At 35.8% G+C, this 18,102-nt stretch overlaps 1 protein-coding gene across 1 annotated transcript; it reads left to right on the forward strand.

Annotated features, from left to right (window-relative positions):
• Positions 1–14,835: 14,835 nt before the first annotated feature.
• LOC125658644 (uncharacterized) lies at positions 14,836–17,254 on the forward strand. Its single transcript, XM_056162374.1, has one exon. The coding sequence runs from the start codon at positions 15,407–15,409 to the stop codon at positions 16,415–16,417; it is 1,011 nt and encodes a 336-aa protein (XP_056018349.1). The 5' UTR covers positions 14,836–15,406; the 3' UTR covers positions 16,418–17,254.
• The last annotated feature ends 848 nt before the right edge of the window (positions 17,255–18,102 follow it).

The following is an 18,102-nucleotide window of genomic DNA, read 5'->3' on the forward strand; positions in this document are numbered from 1 at the left end:
TCTGATCAGTGCGCATGTGCAAAGGGAAAATCCCGTCTGAAAATAGAAATGCGCATACCTGATAGGGTCGTCTCAATATACGGCTCGCTTCAATGTTGCGACGTCATAGATCACCTAATTTGCATTAATTATTCATAGTTACAAGGAGCAAGGAAAGTTCTATGTGTCTCACGAATCGTCGGTTGGTGCTATTTATATACCGTTCTGTTTACACTATAGTCATAACAACAAAAAATGGCATCCGGTCTGTAAGATAGGCTTAAATTTATCCGGATTTTTATTATTATTATGATGATTTTAATAAATGTCAATGTGTTTAAATAAATAACTATATGAGCATATATTATTTGAAAATATATTTACTACTCAAATGATTCTCGTTTCCTCTTCAACCGCCACGATCAACGCAAATTGCGTCACGATGGCGAATTTGTTAGCATCTTTCAACTGATATTTTAACCCCTCTTCCATCGTCGCCCGGGATGAAACTAAGAGGAATTGTAAGTTATTTAGTAAATTTTTAATCCATATAAAAATTATTCCGGGCGACGAGGGAAGAGGTGTTCAATTTTACAAGTTTATCAATACAAAAACCATGAAAACACCACAAATAGCCTGAGAGCCCTTACTTTATTTGATTATGTACTACGCATGCGCGTAGATGAGTTGATTTCCATATGCTTTTGAGAGTTACTATAAGTTACTCTTTTAGGAATTTGACAGGAAAATATCTGCAACGCAAAATAATTTCCCTCCATAAACGCCGGGCAGAATTTGGCTAAAACCGTACCTTGTCCTTCAATTTTTACATCATTAAAATCTATATTTAACTTTCGACGTTTTCGTAACCTTTGAGACATACATTGTGTTTTTTAAAGATTTATACTAAGTTTATTTTTAAGCATCCATTCTGCACCCAACTTAATGTCCTCTTGCAATTTTGATTCAATTACATCAACAGATTTGACATTTTGGATAATCGTTTATGTACAAAATAAAAAATAATGGTGCTAAACTGAAGAACTCCTAAGGATATACTTTTTTCTCTAGATAACACACATCTCCAACTAACATATTGCTTACGATTTGTAAGATATGATTGAAACCATTTAAAAGTATTGTGACAAATTCCAAAAGACATACGTTTATGCAAAAGTACTTCATGGTTGACTGTATCAAAGGCCTTACGCAAGTCAATAAACAACCCCTGTAAGCCTTCCATCGTCCATGTTCTTTTAACCATTTATCAGTAAGACCATTCAACGCTGTCTCACATGAATGACTTTGAAGACATGTTCAATAATCTTACTGACAACTGGTAAAATAGAAATTGGTCTATAATTATTTACCAAATGCTCATCACCTGCTTTGTACAATGAGACTATCCTAGCTCTAGCATCTAGCATCCACAAATATGCATGCGGATATGGATTTGTTAAAAATAAAAAGTAAAATATCACCAATATGATTAAATGACAACTTTAAGAGTTTTACAGACAAACCATCAATACCTGTGGCTTTCGAAGATGCCATTTTGATAATTTCATTTGCAATAAATTCAATTGTAATTTCCGGAATTTTAAATGAACCTGGCGGTTTTAGATGTTCCACATCCGGTAAAGAAGAATCAAAATGCTTTCCTATTTCATGTCCTACATTACAAAAGAAATCATTAAAACAGTTAGCCATCGATTCAAAAGAGGTAATGGTACCGTTGTCAGTTTGTAAATGTGTACATGCTGTCGAATTTTGCCTCGATGGTAAAATGTTTTCAATCTGAACCACATATCCTTTGGTCGAGTGGTACATTGATCAACTGCCTCCTCCACAAAGCCCCGTTTCGCTTCTCTGATCTTAAGACACGGTTTCTGCTTGCTCTGTAGAGAGCCCAGCCATCCTCTGATTTGGACCGTAATGCTCTTTCATATAGGTACTCACGATTATGCATCTCATTCAATATTTCATCATTTATCCATTCCTCTGATTTAACTTTTATTCGTCTATCTTTAAAAGGAATATGTTTGTCAATTACTTTGAAGAAACGAGAGTTGAATTCACACCACATTTCATTTACATCACTAAAAGCTACCTGATGCAGTTGGATTATACGGCAATATTTAGGACATGCAACAATTACCAGTCCAACAACATTATATTATCGGACTGACTATTGTGTTATTAACGGACTCTTCCATGTTAACTTTTGAAAATTTGAATAGCAATGTTTAAGTATGATATATGCCTCATACAGTTCTACATGTTTTTGTAAAATTTGGCCCTAACAGACCTCATAACAATTTGATTTTTTTTTTAAAATATAGATCTATTCGGCATATATCCATTAGATATACCTGCATTCGATAAGTGCGTAGTATCTATTCGAGATGTATTAATGGATTCGGATCAGAATCACGCAAAGGGAAAAGATTAGCAGGTGCAACGTTATAACATGTTTGGATTATCGATGGATATGTACAGTGGAATACATGAAAGTAATCAGATTGACGGTAAGGGCTATTCCAGCAAAAAACAAAAATATGGTGGGAGAGGGAAGGCATTTTTACCAGGGGTCCGTGTTTGCCCAACTCTCTATTTTGTATTGCTTATAGGAGTTATGAAATTGATCACTGTTCGTTATCTTCTCCTTTCACTTTTTACCGTCACCCATGCAATTAAAATTTTCTCTGCTACCACCACCCATACAATTATAATACCCCCGTCACCATCCATACAATTATAATACCCCCTGTCACCGCCCATACAATTATAATATCCCCTGTCACCATCCATACAATTATAATATCCCCTGTCACCATCCATACAATTATAATATCCCCTGTCACCGCCCATACAATTATAATATCCCCTGTCACCATCCATACAATTATAACATCCCCTGTCACCGCCCATACAATTATAATATCCCCTGTCACCGTCCATACAATTATAATATCCCCTGTCACCATCCATACAATTATAATATCCCCTGTCACCATCCATACAATTATAATATCCCCTGTCACCGTCCATACAATTATAATATCCCCTGTCACCATCCATACAATTATAACATCCCCTGTCACCATCCATACAATTATAATATCCCCTGTCACCGTCCATACAATTATAATATCCCCTGTCACCATCCATACAATTATAATATCCCCTGTCACCATCCATACAATTAAAATATCCCCTGCCACCATCCATACAATTATAATATCCCCTGTCACCACCCATACAAATAAAAGTAAGAATTGAATACTGAAATCACCTGGTATAAGATTTTCCTTTAAAGGTAAAGTTTAATTTCATCAAGTTCATATTGGTCTTTATTCTATATGCAAGTGACGATTTTCCAGATAAACCAGAATTTGTGGTGATTTATTTGAACAAATTACTCGAATTGAAATGAATTTTGACTACATTATGTAAATAAATATTCATACGTTAATACTATAATTTAGGATCTATTCTCAAGCCAAACTAAAGCTGTGAATTATTTAGCATTTGGGCTTCTAGTAGTGTTGTAGGTTCGAGTCTTGGCCGTGACATAGGCCTATTTGTTAAAACAGGTTGTACATGACTATTCATTAACTATTAAAGCACTTGGCACAATGGGTGAAAATCACTGGTCTTTTGGATAAAACCTTAATATTGGATGCCCCATGTCGTTGTAATTGTTGCACAAGGCCCCGAGTGGCGTCTCCATCTGAGTAAAAAATCTTGAGAAGCACGTTAAACAGTTATATAACATAGCATAAAGTATTACTTGGTAAAGACTGAAGAAAGGAATATCACAAACAATACAAAGTTATTAAAAGCAAATGCAAAACTCAAGAACATTTCCACCTAATGGCATCTAACTAAAATGAAATTTTATAGCACGTTCTTCTATGAAACTACAAATTACTTCCCAACACTACTTTAATATTTGTATGACATCATCATCTTTTGGATTTCTTTTCTTCTGCTCATAATCCACCAAATTCAAAAGGTCAGCTCAGTTATTTTGTTGTTTTGTCGATGAAACATTCTAATGATCGATAATTAATTTGAATTCTGCATTTAGAAGATATCCAGTTGAACGGTCTTTGAACGTTTGTTTAAGAAGTATTTTGTGTTCCACATCCAATAACTTTTCTTGTTCTTTCTCGAAATAAGACACCACAGAGTCGTCCATTTCTGCTTTTATCGTCAACTTCTCATATTTACGTAGCAATATTCCATTATCACCTGCATATGTTGTTTATATCTCTCAACTGATTCGATACGCAAGAGCTTGTTCTGCGTATGATAAGTTTTAAAGGGACTGACTCACGATTTTTCCCAAAATTTTGTTTTTCACTTTTAATGACCAGAGTCTACTGTCTATAATGTGTTCAAATGATTTCACATAAAAATTAAGGTTATACATTATCACAGAAGCTCATTTTAGAGAGTTCATTATTTGTTTTGTAAACAAAGATTGCGGTATGTTATTGTTTACGAAATTTTCAGAAGAAATGGATATCGATCTAAGTTTATTATATCTTTCACATTTCAAGCATTCTTCGGGTAAAATGTGTCATCTAAAAGTTAAAATTTGTGATTATGCAAAATTAAGATGCTTTATGCTACAAAATTGATATTTCACTGGTTTGTTTGTTTACATAAAAAGACTCGAGTCTTTGTTTACATAACACAGATTTAAGGCTAAAATATTGCTTTTATTCTTGCATTCAGTAGGTCAAAATATTGGCTGACAACATTAAATGAGTTATATTTTTAATGTTTAACATCAAAAATAAAAAATATTTTGTTCAAAAATCGTGAACCAGTCCCTTTAAATCGAGACAGGATACTGACAAACAGGTTGATGTTGCAGGGATTTCAAACATCGCACATCACTACGTTCCAAGAAAATTCCGGCATGCAAATTGATCGCTATAATGTTTTTACGATAAGTGATTTTTTAAAAAACGATTGCGGATATTTTTATTACCTTGAAAGACCTGTAAATAACTATGCCCCCTTCAAAGAAGAGAGGCGTATTGCTTTGCACTTGTCGGTCGGTCGGTAGACCACACGCTCAATATCTTGAAAACCAAGATCAAAGGTTTGTAAGATCAAGGGTCAATCTACTCTGGACATAGGAATATACTGTCCGCTCAGTATCTTGAGAACCCTTTGTTTGACAGACCTAAGCAGTAGATTACCTCTATTTATTTTGAGGTCACATGGTCAAGGGTCAAACTGGACATAGGAATATATTGACCACTCAATGTCTAGAGACCCCTTTCCTTGACAGACATCAAACTTCGTACACTGGTACATCTTTAGAAGAAGATAACTCCTATTGATTTTGAGGTCACATGGTCAAAGGTCAAACTGAACATTGGAATATACTGTCGACTCAATATCTTGAGAACCCTTTGCTTGACACATATCAAACTTGGTACACTGGTACATCTTCAGGAAAAGATGACCCCTATTGATTTTGAGGTCACATGGTTAAAGGTCAAACTGGTCATTGGAATATATTGTCCGCTTAATACATGTATCTTGACATGGCTGCAACTTCTTTGTTAACTCCAACATAATTTTCTTCTTGTCCTCTTCCGAGTTCGCTAAAATATCACTTAATAGACCATATCTGGAGATGGTGTTACTTCTATTTATGTCACTCCAACAGAAAACTTTTCGTTTTTAGTCATTTATTATTGTTGTCATTTCTACACAAACTGAAACATTTACTTCGAATAGAGTTATCTGACCATTTATCAATTTTTTTAGTACGTAATGTAGGATGGCTGCCCCTTTTCTTCCTCTTCTTTAATAATAAACGAAATACAACTCGATACAGACTCTGTAATGTCTTCCCTTTTAATATCATAAATCATTAGCACCCATATTTTGTTTTTAACTTACAAGACAATCACCCATACAAATACATTTTCCCAAATCACCACCACCCATACAAAACAATATCGGCTACCGTCCCTCCCCTTACTTTTGCTGGAATAGCCGAAATATAGATCGAAAAGGTTATCTTTTTCGTCGAAACGAAGAAAATTCATATTCTTACGCCTGCTGTCTCCTGGCCATTCTACAGTGTACGACTGATAATATATATTAATTATTCACTTATATAATTATGTACTGATAATGGAAGCAATGATTATCTGTCATATAGAAATATTTGTGATTTACTATATTTTTTCTGTGTTCTGGATGATGTAGGTCAAGTGACTATTCTAAAATACCTTCAACAGTCCACATTGTCACTTCTTAATATTCATAGGATCATTAGTTCAGTTTTTATTTTCATTAAAATATTTCTCAATGGCCTAAAATGAGCAAGATAGCCTAGATATATCTAATTAATGACATGGATAAATAATCAAAATATTGGTGTAAAACTACACACTTTTAGATTTACTATAAGTTCTAAATCGAATATTATGGAATTGAGGTTACACATATCCTTTCCTTTCCTTTCATGTGTATTCAACATATAAATCCGATACTTGTAAGCGTTAAAAGAAGAACAACTCCAGCAACATTGGCTGTTCCTCGGTCACATATCCACGGAAACCCTACTAAAAATTGAGCACAAATGTAAGATTCCCTATCTTTAAATTTTGGCCTCATCACTTAAGCAACCAAGTACAGATTTTTAAAATGCTGTTTGTTAAATTCCACAGAATACAACAGCACCAGAAGGAATATACATGTACCTGGTCACATGTGGTGGCTACTTGAGATCATGTACACTTGAAATTAATCATGAAGTAAAGATTCTTATTGCAATGGTACCTTCCAGCATGCCATTCATGGAAGTTTGGTAATCAAGGGAAAAAAGTTTCGGAATTACTCAATAATCATAGTACATTCTTAAAAGTGATGTATAATGATTAATATGACTAGACTAGTTATTATGAACCCACTTCGTAAAGAAATAATTTTTCGGTAAACTAATCTTGATGATCCCTTTGCAATTTATTAACCTGTACGAAACATCATAGAAAAAACTTGTTGACACTCTACAGCCCCCCCCCCTCCCCCCCCCCCCCCCCCCCCCCGGGGATCCGGGTTAGAATAGGTCCTCAGTACTCTCGTGCTTGTCGTAAGAGGCGACTAAATGGGGCTGTCCTTCGGATGAGACCGCAAAAACCGAGGTCCCGTGTCACAGCAGCTGTGGCACGATAAAGATCCCTCCCTGCACAATGGCCATAAGCGCCGAGCATAGGCCTAAATTTTGCAGCCCTTCACCGGCAGTGGTGACGTCTCCATATGAGTGAAATATCTTCGAGCGTCCGGGACGTTAAACAATCTTCAATCTCTACAGGCTACATTTTGCTTGATTGATTTGATAATTGATAACATGTAACTTTGTTATCAAGATATGAAGAACCCTATTGATGGTCAAGGTCACTACGGGACTTAGTAGCGTAGAAGACAGTATATAGAGAACTTCTACTGCCTCGCTAGTGAGCTAGTTTTTCTTGTGATATGGTAATGTCGCAAATTAACATGAAAGTGAAATTCTAAAAAAGTCACATTATTACCAAATGACTAATTAATATGTTTCGTTTATTGTATTATCTTCAATTACGATTCCTCTTCTGTAGAGGTACAAGTAGTGGTACTAGGTGCGGTCTCCTTTATTCTCCTCTTGTAAGTTTTCTTGGTTTTAGTGCCTGGGGCTATATTAAAAGACAAAACTTATTTGATTAAAGTAAAACTTAATACTTTTTCACATCATCACCATCTGTAAATTAATATCAATGTAGAAAAAGTAATATCAATGATTATATTGTCAACACAGGGAGTTGGATCAAACGTCAACATTTAGAGTTTCCAGCTTCATGACTAACAGATCACGCAGTACTGAATTTCTAAGAGTGCGCCTACTTGTTTTGATGAGTTTCATTTGAGAAAATGTCGTTTCACAAGCAGGCAATTTAACAGCCCTGTGATTAACACCATCATTAGGATGTCTTTATCATACAATGTAGGCGTCTTTCCATGTCGAGGTGTGAAAGTTTGCACCATGGCTTAAGATTTGAAGTTAAAACAAATCTAACTTAATATATTTTCATCTAGTTGTTAATAATTTAGAATATATCAAAACCTTATAAAACATACATGGTATGATTAAAATAATTACACGTATCAAACTTTTATAAAAGGACTTTATTTACCAAAATAAACTTGCTGCTGCTGTAGTAATCACAAACGACGTTTTCTCGGCACGACTTCCAAATGAAGCAACAATTTATACCGCTGAGGCAAGGACTATTCATCTTGCGTTTGAATACATACAAACTTCTAATGACAAATATTTTACTATATTGTCAGACTCCCTATCATGTCTTCAGTCAATAAACAACATGAATATTGATCATCCTTATATTTTAGATATCTTACACCGGTACTATCTTTAATCCAAGCAAGGTAAAATAGTTGAGTTCAGTATATCACATTCTTTTAGAATGTAGTGATTTTACGCCCATACGAAATATAATTTTTAATGGTGTGCAATCTATGAAAGAACTTTTTACGAATATCGACAATCATTATATTATACAATATTTACAAGAATGCGACTTTTACAGAAAAGTTTGAAAACTTGTATAGATCAACTGTTTATATACACTGTACACAAATTGTTTTTTTTTTTAACCTGTTTATGTATTTTTAACTTTTATGTCCATCGGATGGGACGTTAAACGGTGTCCCGTGTCAAGAATAACAACCCCCTTGGCACGCAAAAGATCGTTTCCCTGATGTTCGAAAAAGAGTAGGCTGACTGGGGACCGTCAGGGAAACTCAAACACTCACTACCAAACATAATTCAATTAGTTAACTGCCGTGAAGTGCCAAAACGGCGTAAAGCCTCAATCAATCATGACTCTTAAGTTGATTCACAGCTTCCTCAACCCGAAAAGTTATCATTTGCAGCTTATGTGTTTGCTCGAAGTGGCTTGCGAAAGCACGAATTTCTGTCCCACCATAGTCTGTTATTTCAAAATTTAAAAAATTCATAGTCACAATTAATATAATGAAAATGTAGTTCATTTAACATCAAAGGATGTTTAAAATCATTCAAAATATATACAATGTCAATTTGTTTTAAGACATTTTAATTATAATTGTATTTCTACAATGCACACTGTATTTAGGATTTCATGTATCTATACGATTTATACTCATATATAATAGGTTATCCTTTATAACTATTTTTTTCTCTCTCTAAATTTACACCGCAGCATTGTTTTCAGCCTTCTATGGAATAGAAAGTCAACGTGTACAGTAAGATACTTCGGGTTGATACACATATTTTCTCGTTGTCAATATTAGCATAGATCTACTTGTACGCAAATCACTGTTGAAAAACGTCTTTCTCTGGATGTATGGCCGAATAATAGATTAAAACAAAGATGTTATCTTCGAATTAATGATTTGTCAAGTAAGCATTACCCTGTTCATGCATTTTGAAATACATTTCTCACTGAGAAAAGGGGGGTAGGGTGGGGTTCATTGCTTGATCCGTCTTTCAACATAGCAAACTAAAATTCATACATCACATTTTATCACATGACGTCAGATACATTGACATGTGGATCGCGATTTGTCACTTGCTTACATATTTTCTTGTGTCGGATTTACTATTAAAGAGAACGTTACATACAGGGTTAAGTTTTCATGTAGTAGAAGTTTTCACAGAGTTAAAGCCGCAAATTATTGCATTTTTTGATATTTGAAGATTTATTTTGAGTAGGCCTAAACAATGCAATTTCCCGTATTTTCCCAATCTGTCGGAGATGAGCGACTTCAAAGTCGACCTCTATCTCTAAAGGGCAGCGAAATACTCATTGCATGCATAGTCTACACATATTTTCTATCATGCCAAACTTCACTTTCGATACAATATTTTGATAAATGGCTAGGCTCCGTAGAACTAAGATTAAAGATGGCGACCTTCGTTAACAGCTAGCTTCGTCGTTGTTGCTAAGTGAATCATTGCGCTGCTCAGTTGACTTGTATTTTTCCGAATTTATGTACATTTTGATAAACGAAGGTTAGCATCTTTGTCTCTTGCATTAAATTATAATGACTTTAATTCTGGGGCAAGTTATACGAGTATAAGTTAACCTGGTTTGGGTCAGTTTACTCTTTTTTATAATCCGCTTCGCGGATTATAAAGCGTAAACTGACCCAAACCAGGTTATACTGGTATAACTTGCCCCAGAATTAAAGTCATTAAATAGAGAAATGAGAAAACCCAATATTTATGCCCCCTGCAAAGAAGAGGGGCATATTGGTTTGCACCTGTCAGTCGGTCGGTAGACCACATGTTGTCCGCTCAATATCTTGAGAACCATTCACTTGATAATGATTTTTCATATGCGGGTTGGTTATGAGTAGAAGAGGACCCCTATTATTTTTTAGGTCAAAAGGTCAAGGGTCAATTTACTCTCGACATAGAAATATTATGTCCGCTCTATATCTTGAGAACCCTTTGCTTGACAGACATCAAACTTGGTACACTGGTACATCCTAAGGAGTAGGTGACCTTTATTGATTTTGAGGTCACATGGTCAAGGGTCAAACTGGACATAGTAGTATATTGTCTCCCATCTTCCACAGCATAAGGAGTAGATGACTGCTAATGATTTTTAGGTCACATGGTGAATCCACTCTTGACATTGGAAGATATTGTGTGCTCAATATTTTGAATTGATGATACTACTATCAATTAAATGATGTGTGTATAACCCTTTTCAGTTTTGCACCTTGGGGGCATATGTGTTTTACAAACATCTCGTTTATTTCATTACATTAAATACATCCCTGTCAATGGGTCGAATGAATATGAGTTGCCGTACATATACTGGGTTCCTAAACTACAAAAAAACAAAAAACCTTACAAAGATACATTGCTGTATCCAGTAAGTGCTCTACCAAGCCCCAATCTTTGCTCCTCATGGAAGTACTAACAGCTGTGAAGGAGAAACCTTCTGTGCGACTACATATACCAGAAGTGGTGTTAATCAAATGTGGATTCAAAAAAATTCTGAAGAACTTTTAGCAAACTTAAAATCGCAAAACTTTTCCCAAAGCAATAACATCACAACCTTTGACTTTTCAACACTATACACGACCATTCCTCACGATAAATTAAAGACTACACGTTTTGACAGCATAGACAGTTCAACAAAAATGGAAAAAGGAAATATTCATATCTAGTGATCAGTCATCCAAAACCTTACTTTGTCAAACACCACTCTGATTCCACGCACAGGTATTCTGAAGTTGAAATTTAAAAAATCCTATAGAGTTCCCCATTGACAATATCTTCGTGGTCTTTGATTATCAGGTCTTCCAACAGAATTGTGCTGCTTTGTTAGCTGACATGTTTCTATATTCATATAAAGCAGAATTTATTAAAAAAAAACCTCTACACGAGAAGAAAAAATTTCTTGCTGTGGCCTTCAATTCGACATTTAGATATATCGACGACGTTTTGTCTATTAACAATAATAACTTTCATTCATATGTCGATTTGATATATCCCTGTTAGCTCGAAATAAAAGACACCACAGAGTAGTCCACTTCTCCTTCATGCTTAGATATTTTATTGAAAGTAGACATTAACGGCAAACTGACAACTCAACTGTATGACAGCCACTATTATATCTCTCAACTGCTTCGATACGCAAGAGCTTATTCTGCGTATAGATAGTTTTTAAATCGAGACAACCTCCTGACAAACAAGTTGATAGTACAGGGGTTTCAACAGTTTCGATTGAAGTCAGCATTTCACAAATTCTATGGTCGTTATAACGATCTAGTTCGTCAATACAACCTATCATTGGGTCAAATGCTGTCTGACGTGTTTCATACCAATTGTTAGGCCGGTCTTGGCACACTGATTTTGACTACAGATAACTCCGTTTACATGATCAGGATATAGGGCTCACGACGGGTCGACAGGAGATCCTTGCTCCTCCTAGGCATCTGATCCTACCTCTGGTGTGGTCCGTGTTTGTCCAACTATCTATTTTGTATTGCTTGTAGGAGTTGTGAGATTGATCACTGCATGTTTGTTATCTTCATCTTTCATGCACTAGAACGAAATAAAATGTTAAGACAAGGTATGGAAACATAATTCAATGTGAACATAGAAAAAATGAAACAAATAACACATTCTAATTCTTTGATTACCCTGTAAGCTGACTGTTGTCGACACTGTGCCAGGTCTTGAGGTGGAGAAGTTTAGTTGTCTTATAAACATCCAATTCCATGGATTCAAACCCAAATCGTTTTAAGTACCTCAAAAAACCTTTATATTGTGGTGTCTTGGTATCCCGGAGAAGGTTTATTGCCTCTAAGAGCATTTCCTTCATACATACCAGAATCTACCATCTCAGATATGCTTGTCAACTCCTCTGTCAATTGATAATCATAATTATTCATTTATAAATTCATGTAGGTAATGATATGAACGAGTACAAACAGTATAAAAAGCAATATATATATACCTCGATTTGTACTCTCTTTGGACCTCACCTGTTGATTCTACCCAGAGAAATTAATCAGCAAGAGTGGATTCAGGATTTTAAAGCTTCAACGAGAGCCTCATCAGCGAATCCAAAACATTCTGTGCATAATTAAAAGCAAATCCAATCACTGCGTAACATTGCTTAGAATGTCAGATTTTGATTACGGATACATGCAAACTATATCACACGTTGATGACTTTGCTTGTTGGCATTTTAATATTACCTTTATATGGTATATCACATAAACAAACGGGGGTTGCTGGATACCTTTACTGCAATTGACATCAAGGGGGTACTACCAACAAAGGTGACTGGAACAAGAAGGTTACCACTTTTATCCCGTGCAATAGAAAATCTTCAGTGGACTTTTCAGCCTTACGAAGCTGACTTGTCTACTTTTAGTGAAAAAATGGAAGGGAAATTTATGTATTATGCGCTACGAAAAGAAAAGTAGATTCATTCCTTAAATCAGAATATAATATGTGACAGAAAAACTTAAAATTGTGAATTTACTGGATGATATTAATCAATATGACAATTTTTGATATCTTTTCACCTTAGTAACGCTACATTTTCCATCTTTTCACCCTGCGTTATTTTCATTTTCAAGCATTTCGTCAAAATAAAGTGATATTATTGTAAATAATATGTTTTATGCATTTATATGTAACAATACACCGGTGCATTATTTTGCCGGCTTGTGACGTAACAATGCACTAGTACATATGTGACGTTAGATTATCTCTTGACGTCATAAATTACTGGGTGACGTTATCAGTATATTGTTATTGTCGTTAGACGTCCGACTTGTTTTAAGCGAATCATAAGAAAAGATAAGAAAAGTAGCGGATTCAGATAATACTTCAAATGTAAGTGCTGATATCTTTCTGTTTTGATTCGTTTTTTCTTCATCGGAACCTGGGTACTGTGAAGGGTGAAATCCGGCGTTTTTACATTAATTATGGCAGATCTAACTGTGGTAGCGGTGATTGGACATTCATACATCAGAAGACTTGACACGTTTGTAAAAGTTAATTCGGGTTATGTAAATCTTTGTTTAGACCAAAGTCGATTCTCCGTAACGATTCGTGGTCAAGGAGGATTAACAGTGAGAGGCTTAGCGACATCTAAATCGCTGTGCAAATTTTCCCGAGCCCCAGACATTTGTTTTTTGCAAATCGGGGGCAACGATGTGTTACTAAATTCACCTGCAAGGATTGTAAGAGACCTCATTTCTCTTACGGACTTTCTGATTCATGGTACGGGAGTCAAACACATGATTGTAGGTCAACTTATTCGTCGTGACCCCAAGAAATCACCGCCTGGATATAACGACGCGGTCGTTGAAATAAACCAGATCCTGAACTCTGCGTGTGCATCCTTACCAAATGTGACATTTTGGAAACACAGGGGGTTTTGGGATAACCTCCAGTACCTTGGGCCCGATGGAGTACATCTGTCTACAAAATCTGTTAACAATGAGCCAGTACCTATGGTCAAATACCTGAACAGCATTAAATATGCGGTGATCAACACTTGCAGGCGACTGAGGCCAGTATATAAATGAATTAATTAGATTATGTTGAAGTATGACATCGTCTTGCATCGCATCTAGCTCTTAAGTTTACAAATTGCAAGACAAGTTTATAGTTTTTAAGAACATTTAGGTTGTGATATAAATAATGTTAACGTCATGGGTCAATGACAATACAAACAATTAAAATATTATATATGAAGTTGGCTCTCGAAATACATTGATCACTGTTCGTTATCTTCACCTTGCATTTAGAATAAGGATTTCTAAGTATCGATATTATTTGTCCAAGACGTTAGTTCTAGCTTTTTTAAAGAAATTGGTTTGCTATGTGAACTGCCAGTACATGATCTCTAAGTAATTCATGTTACTGTTTCTAAGATGTTGGTTCACTATATCTCAGTACATGATCTCTAAGTAATTCATGCTACTGTTTCTAAGAAATTGGTTTGCTATGTGAACTGCCAGTACATGATCTCTAAGTAATTCATGTTACTGTTTCTAAGTTGTGAGTTCACGATGCCTCAGTACTTGATCTCTAAGTAATTCATGTTACTGTTTCTAAGTTGTGAGTTCACGATGCCTCAGTACTTGATCTCTAAGTAATTCATGTTACTGTTTTTAAGAAATTGGTTTGCTATGTGGACTGCCAGTACATGATCTCTAAGAAATTTGTATTACTGTTTCTAAGATGCTAGTCCACTAGTTGCCAGTACATGATCTCTAAGTATATTAGGTAACTGTTTCTAAGAAAGTGGTTTGCTATGTGGTCTGACAATACATGATATAAGTAAGTACTGTTTCCAATATGTTAGTTCACTATGTCTCGGTACATGATCTATAAGTAATTCATACTACTGTTTCTAAGATTAGTTCACTATGTCTCAGTACTATATCTCAAGTTATTCCTGTTACTGTTTAAATAAAAAATGGTTTACTATGTGATCTGACAGTATATAATCTCTACATTCTACATTGATGTTACTGTTTCTAAGACGCGAGTTCACTAGATACCAGCATATATTCTTTTAGTAATCGGGGTTACTGTTTCTAAGTAATTGGTTACTTTGTGGACTGTCAATACGAGCTGTTTAAGTAATTACAGGCATCGGATCTAAAATGTTAGTTCAGTCTGTACCAGTACATGATCTATAAGTAATTCATGTTACTGTTACAGATATAGTTTACGCTATTAATTCTAAGAGCAACTAAATTTGGCAAAAGCTTTAAGTGGGAAATATCATGTAATTGTAGCAGGGGTTATTCTCCTCATACATGTATTGTAACTATAATAATAATTGCATTTTCCTCAGTTGTAACCATGCCGAAGAAGCGGCCAGCCGCAAACGAGTCTGCAAAAATATCAAAAAGAACTAAAATTGATAACCAGTCGGCGAAAGCAGTCAATCAGCCACTAAGCATCGATTACGAGAAATTAGCTGCAGAGATTTTGAAACAGCAAAATGACAGCAAGAATCAAAACCATGTAGAAACGGAGGAATCAGCAGAGTCAACTGTAGCTCAGTCCTCTGGCACTGTGGATCAACCGAATATACCTGACACTAACAATAACATCTCTACTTTAATTAACCAAATATTTAATACAGGTGAGCCAGCAAAACCCATGGTTTCGCATCCTATCTCTCTTTCTGATGGGATCCCTCTTGCTGCAGTGGTAGCACAACGCACAAAACAGAAAATCTGGGAAAACCAGTACATAGATTTGCGTGTGTTGCTGCAGCAGCGTGAGGATCCTGTCTCGTTGAATATTGCTGCTGGGTCTGTGACAATTCAGCAGCAGGGGTCAACAAAACCCAAAACATCACTGACTATTAATCAGTGGACAGACGCTTTCTTGATTTTCATAGCAATATATCTTGAAAAAGCTCCGAACCAAGCACTGCATTTGTTAAAGTATTGTTTCTTTATCAGGGAAATGCACAAAATGTTAGGGGAGGGGGCTTGGAGAATTTACGATGAAAATTTTCGACAATTGAAAGAAACAGTAGATGTGCCATGGCAAAAGCCGATCGAGGAACTCAGAGTAAAAGCTGTCACTGGTGCATATGTATACCATGCAGCCCAACAGCCCTTTCGGAAAGGGTCAAGCAGAGCGCAAATGCGTTTCTGCTATGCCTTTAATAATGGAGAACAGTGTCAAAATGACCCATGCCCTTACTCACACACATGTCAAACATGTCATGGAAACCATTCAAGAACCAATTGTAGAGGGAATAAGAAAAAGCAATCCTCAAATATCAAATCAAGAGCATCAACAGCCTCAGGGGGGATTTCTGCTCCCAACACCAGTTATCCCAGACAAGCTAAATGACTTTCTGGTCCAATACGATAGATCTCTTTCAGATTACTTAGTGCAAGGGTTTAAAAAGGGTTTTCTGTTGGGCTGTGTTGCTGACCCACATATATCTCATATATCAAAAAATCACAAATCAACAGCAGATCACCCCAGTATCATTGACGATTATGTTCAAACTGGAATTAAAAAAGGTAGAATAGCTGGGCCATTTGATGAACCCCCTTTAGAACATTTCACTGTGTCACCTTTAGGATTAGTGCCAAAAAGTACTTCAGGGAATTTTAGAATTATCCACGACCTTTCTTTCCCTAAAAATCAGTCTGTTAATGCCAACATACCAAAGGAATTTTCGGCGGTTCACTATGATTCAATTGACAATATTGTCTATTTGGTTCAGAAATTTGGGCAATATAGTTTAATGGCAAAATCTGACATTGAAGATGCCTTTAGAATAGTTCCAATTCATCCACTAGACTATCACCTTTTAGGCTTTCGTTGGCGAGATTCATTTTATTATGATATGTGTTTACCAATGGGAGCAAGTAGCAGTTGTCAGATCTTTGAAGCACTTAGCTGTGCGTTACAGTGGATACTGGAAAACGTTTTTAAGGCAGCAGGTATTTCTCATATCCTGGATGATTTTTTCTTTATAGGCCCACCGAACTCGTCACAATGTAGAGATGATCTAACAAGTTTCTTATTTATATGCAAACAAGTGGGTATCCCGATAAAGATGCAAAAAACACAACCCCCTACAACGAAGTTAACTATATATGGGATTGAGGTAGATACTGAAGCTATGGAATGTAGACTTCCTTATGAAAAAGTTGTCAAGGTTAACAAAATGCTAAACCAACTGAAAAAATGCAAAAAGGTATCATTAAAAGAATTACAATCAGCCATAGGTCTCTTAAATATACATGTGGGTTTGTAGTACCAAGCAGAGCTTTTTGCGGCGTTTAATCAATCTCACCTGTGGTTTAGATGATTCTACAAGGTATATTAAGTTAGATATGGAAGCTAGAGCTGACTTAGCTACCTGGTCAGATTTTATTCAACACTTTAATGGCAAGTCAGTTTTCTTAGATAAGGAATGGATGTCTTCGGATCATTTAAATTTACAAACTGATGCATCAGGGTCACAAGGTTATGCAGCAGTGCTAGGTTCTAAATGGTTTGCAAATAAGTGGTCAGATGCTCTTGCGCAATATCAGATATGTATCAAAGAACTTTTCCCAATTGTAATTGCTTTAGAAATATGGTGTCAGGAACTTCGGAACAAGAAAATTCTATTTCTATCTGATAATATGGCGGTAGTGGATGTTATCAATAAGCAGTCAGCAAAAGAACATAATCTTATGAAATTGTTACGACGGCTTGTGCTACTGTCGATGCAATACAATATTCATTTCAGAGCTAAACATGTTTCAGGAAAATCTAATGTACTGGCTGACAGGCTCTCTCGTTTAAAATTTCAGGAAGCTTTCAGGGAAGCTCCATACTTGGCCAAACAACCAACACACGTCCCATGCCAGCTTTTGCACATTTGACACCAGTGGCATTCGACTTAATACAAGCCTCTCTCAACCCTGCTACAAAAAAGGCATATCTACATACATGGGATAAGTTGTGTCATTGGTCAGCATCAAAGCTTACTCTCCCATTACAAATCTCTACAATTTGTAACTTTTTGGCTCACC

The sequence above is a fragment of the Ostrea edulis genome, chromosome 4 (assembly GCF_947568905.1).
Source record: "Ostrea edulis chromosome 4, xbOstEdul1.1, whole genome shotgun sequence".
Taxonomy (NCBI): Eukaryota; Metazoa; Mollusca; class Bivalvia; order Ostreida; family Ostreidae; genus Ostrea; species Ostrea edulis.

What these genes read in the sequence shown, in the direction of transcription:
- LOC125658644 (XM_056162374.1), top strand. Translation starts at nt 15,407, where the DNA reads ATGCCGAAGAAGCGGCCAGCCGCAAACGAGTCTGCAAAAATATCAAAA.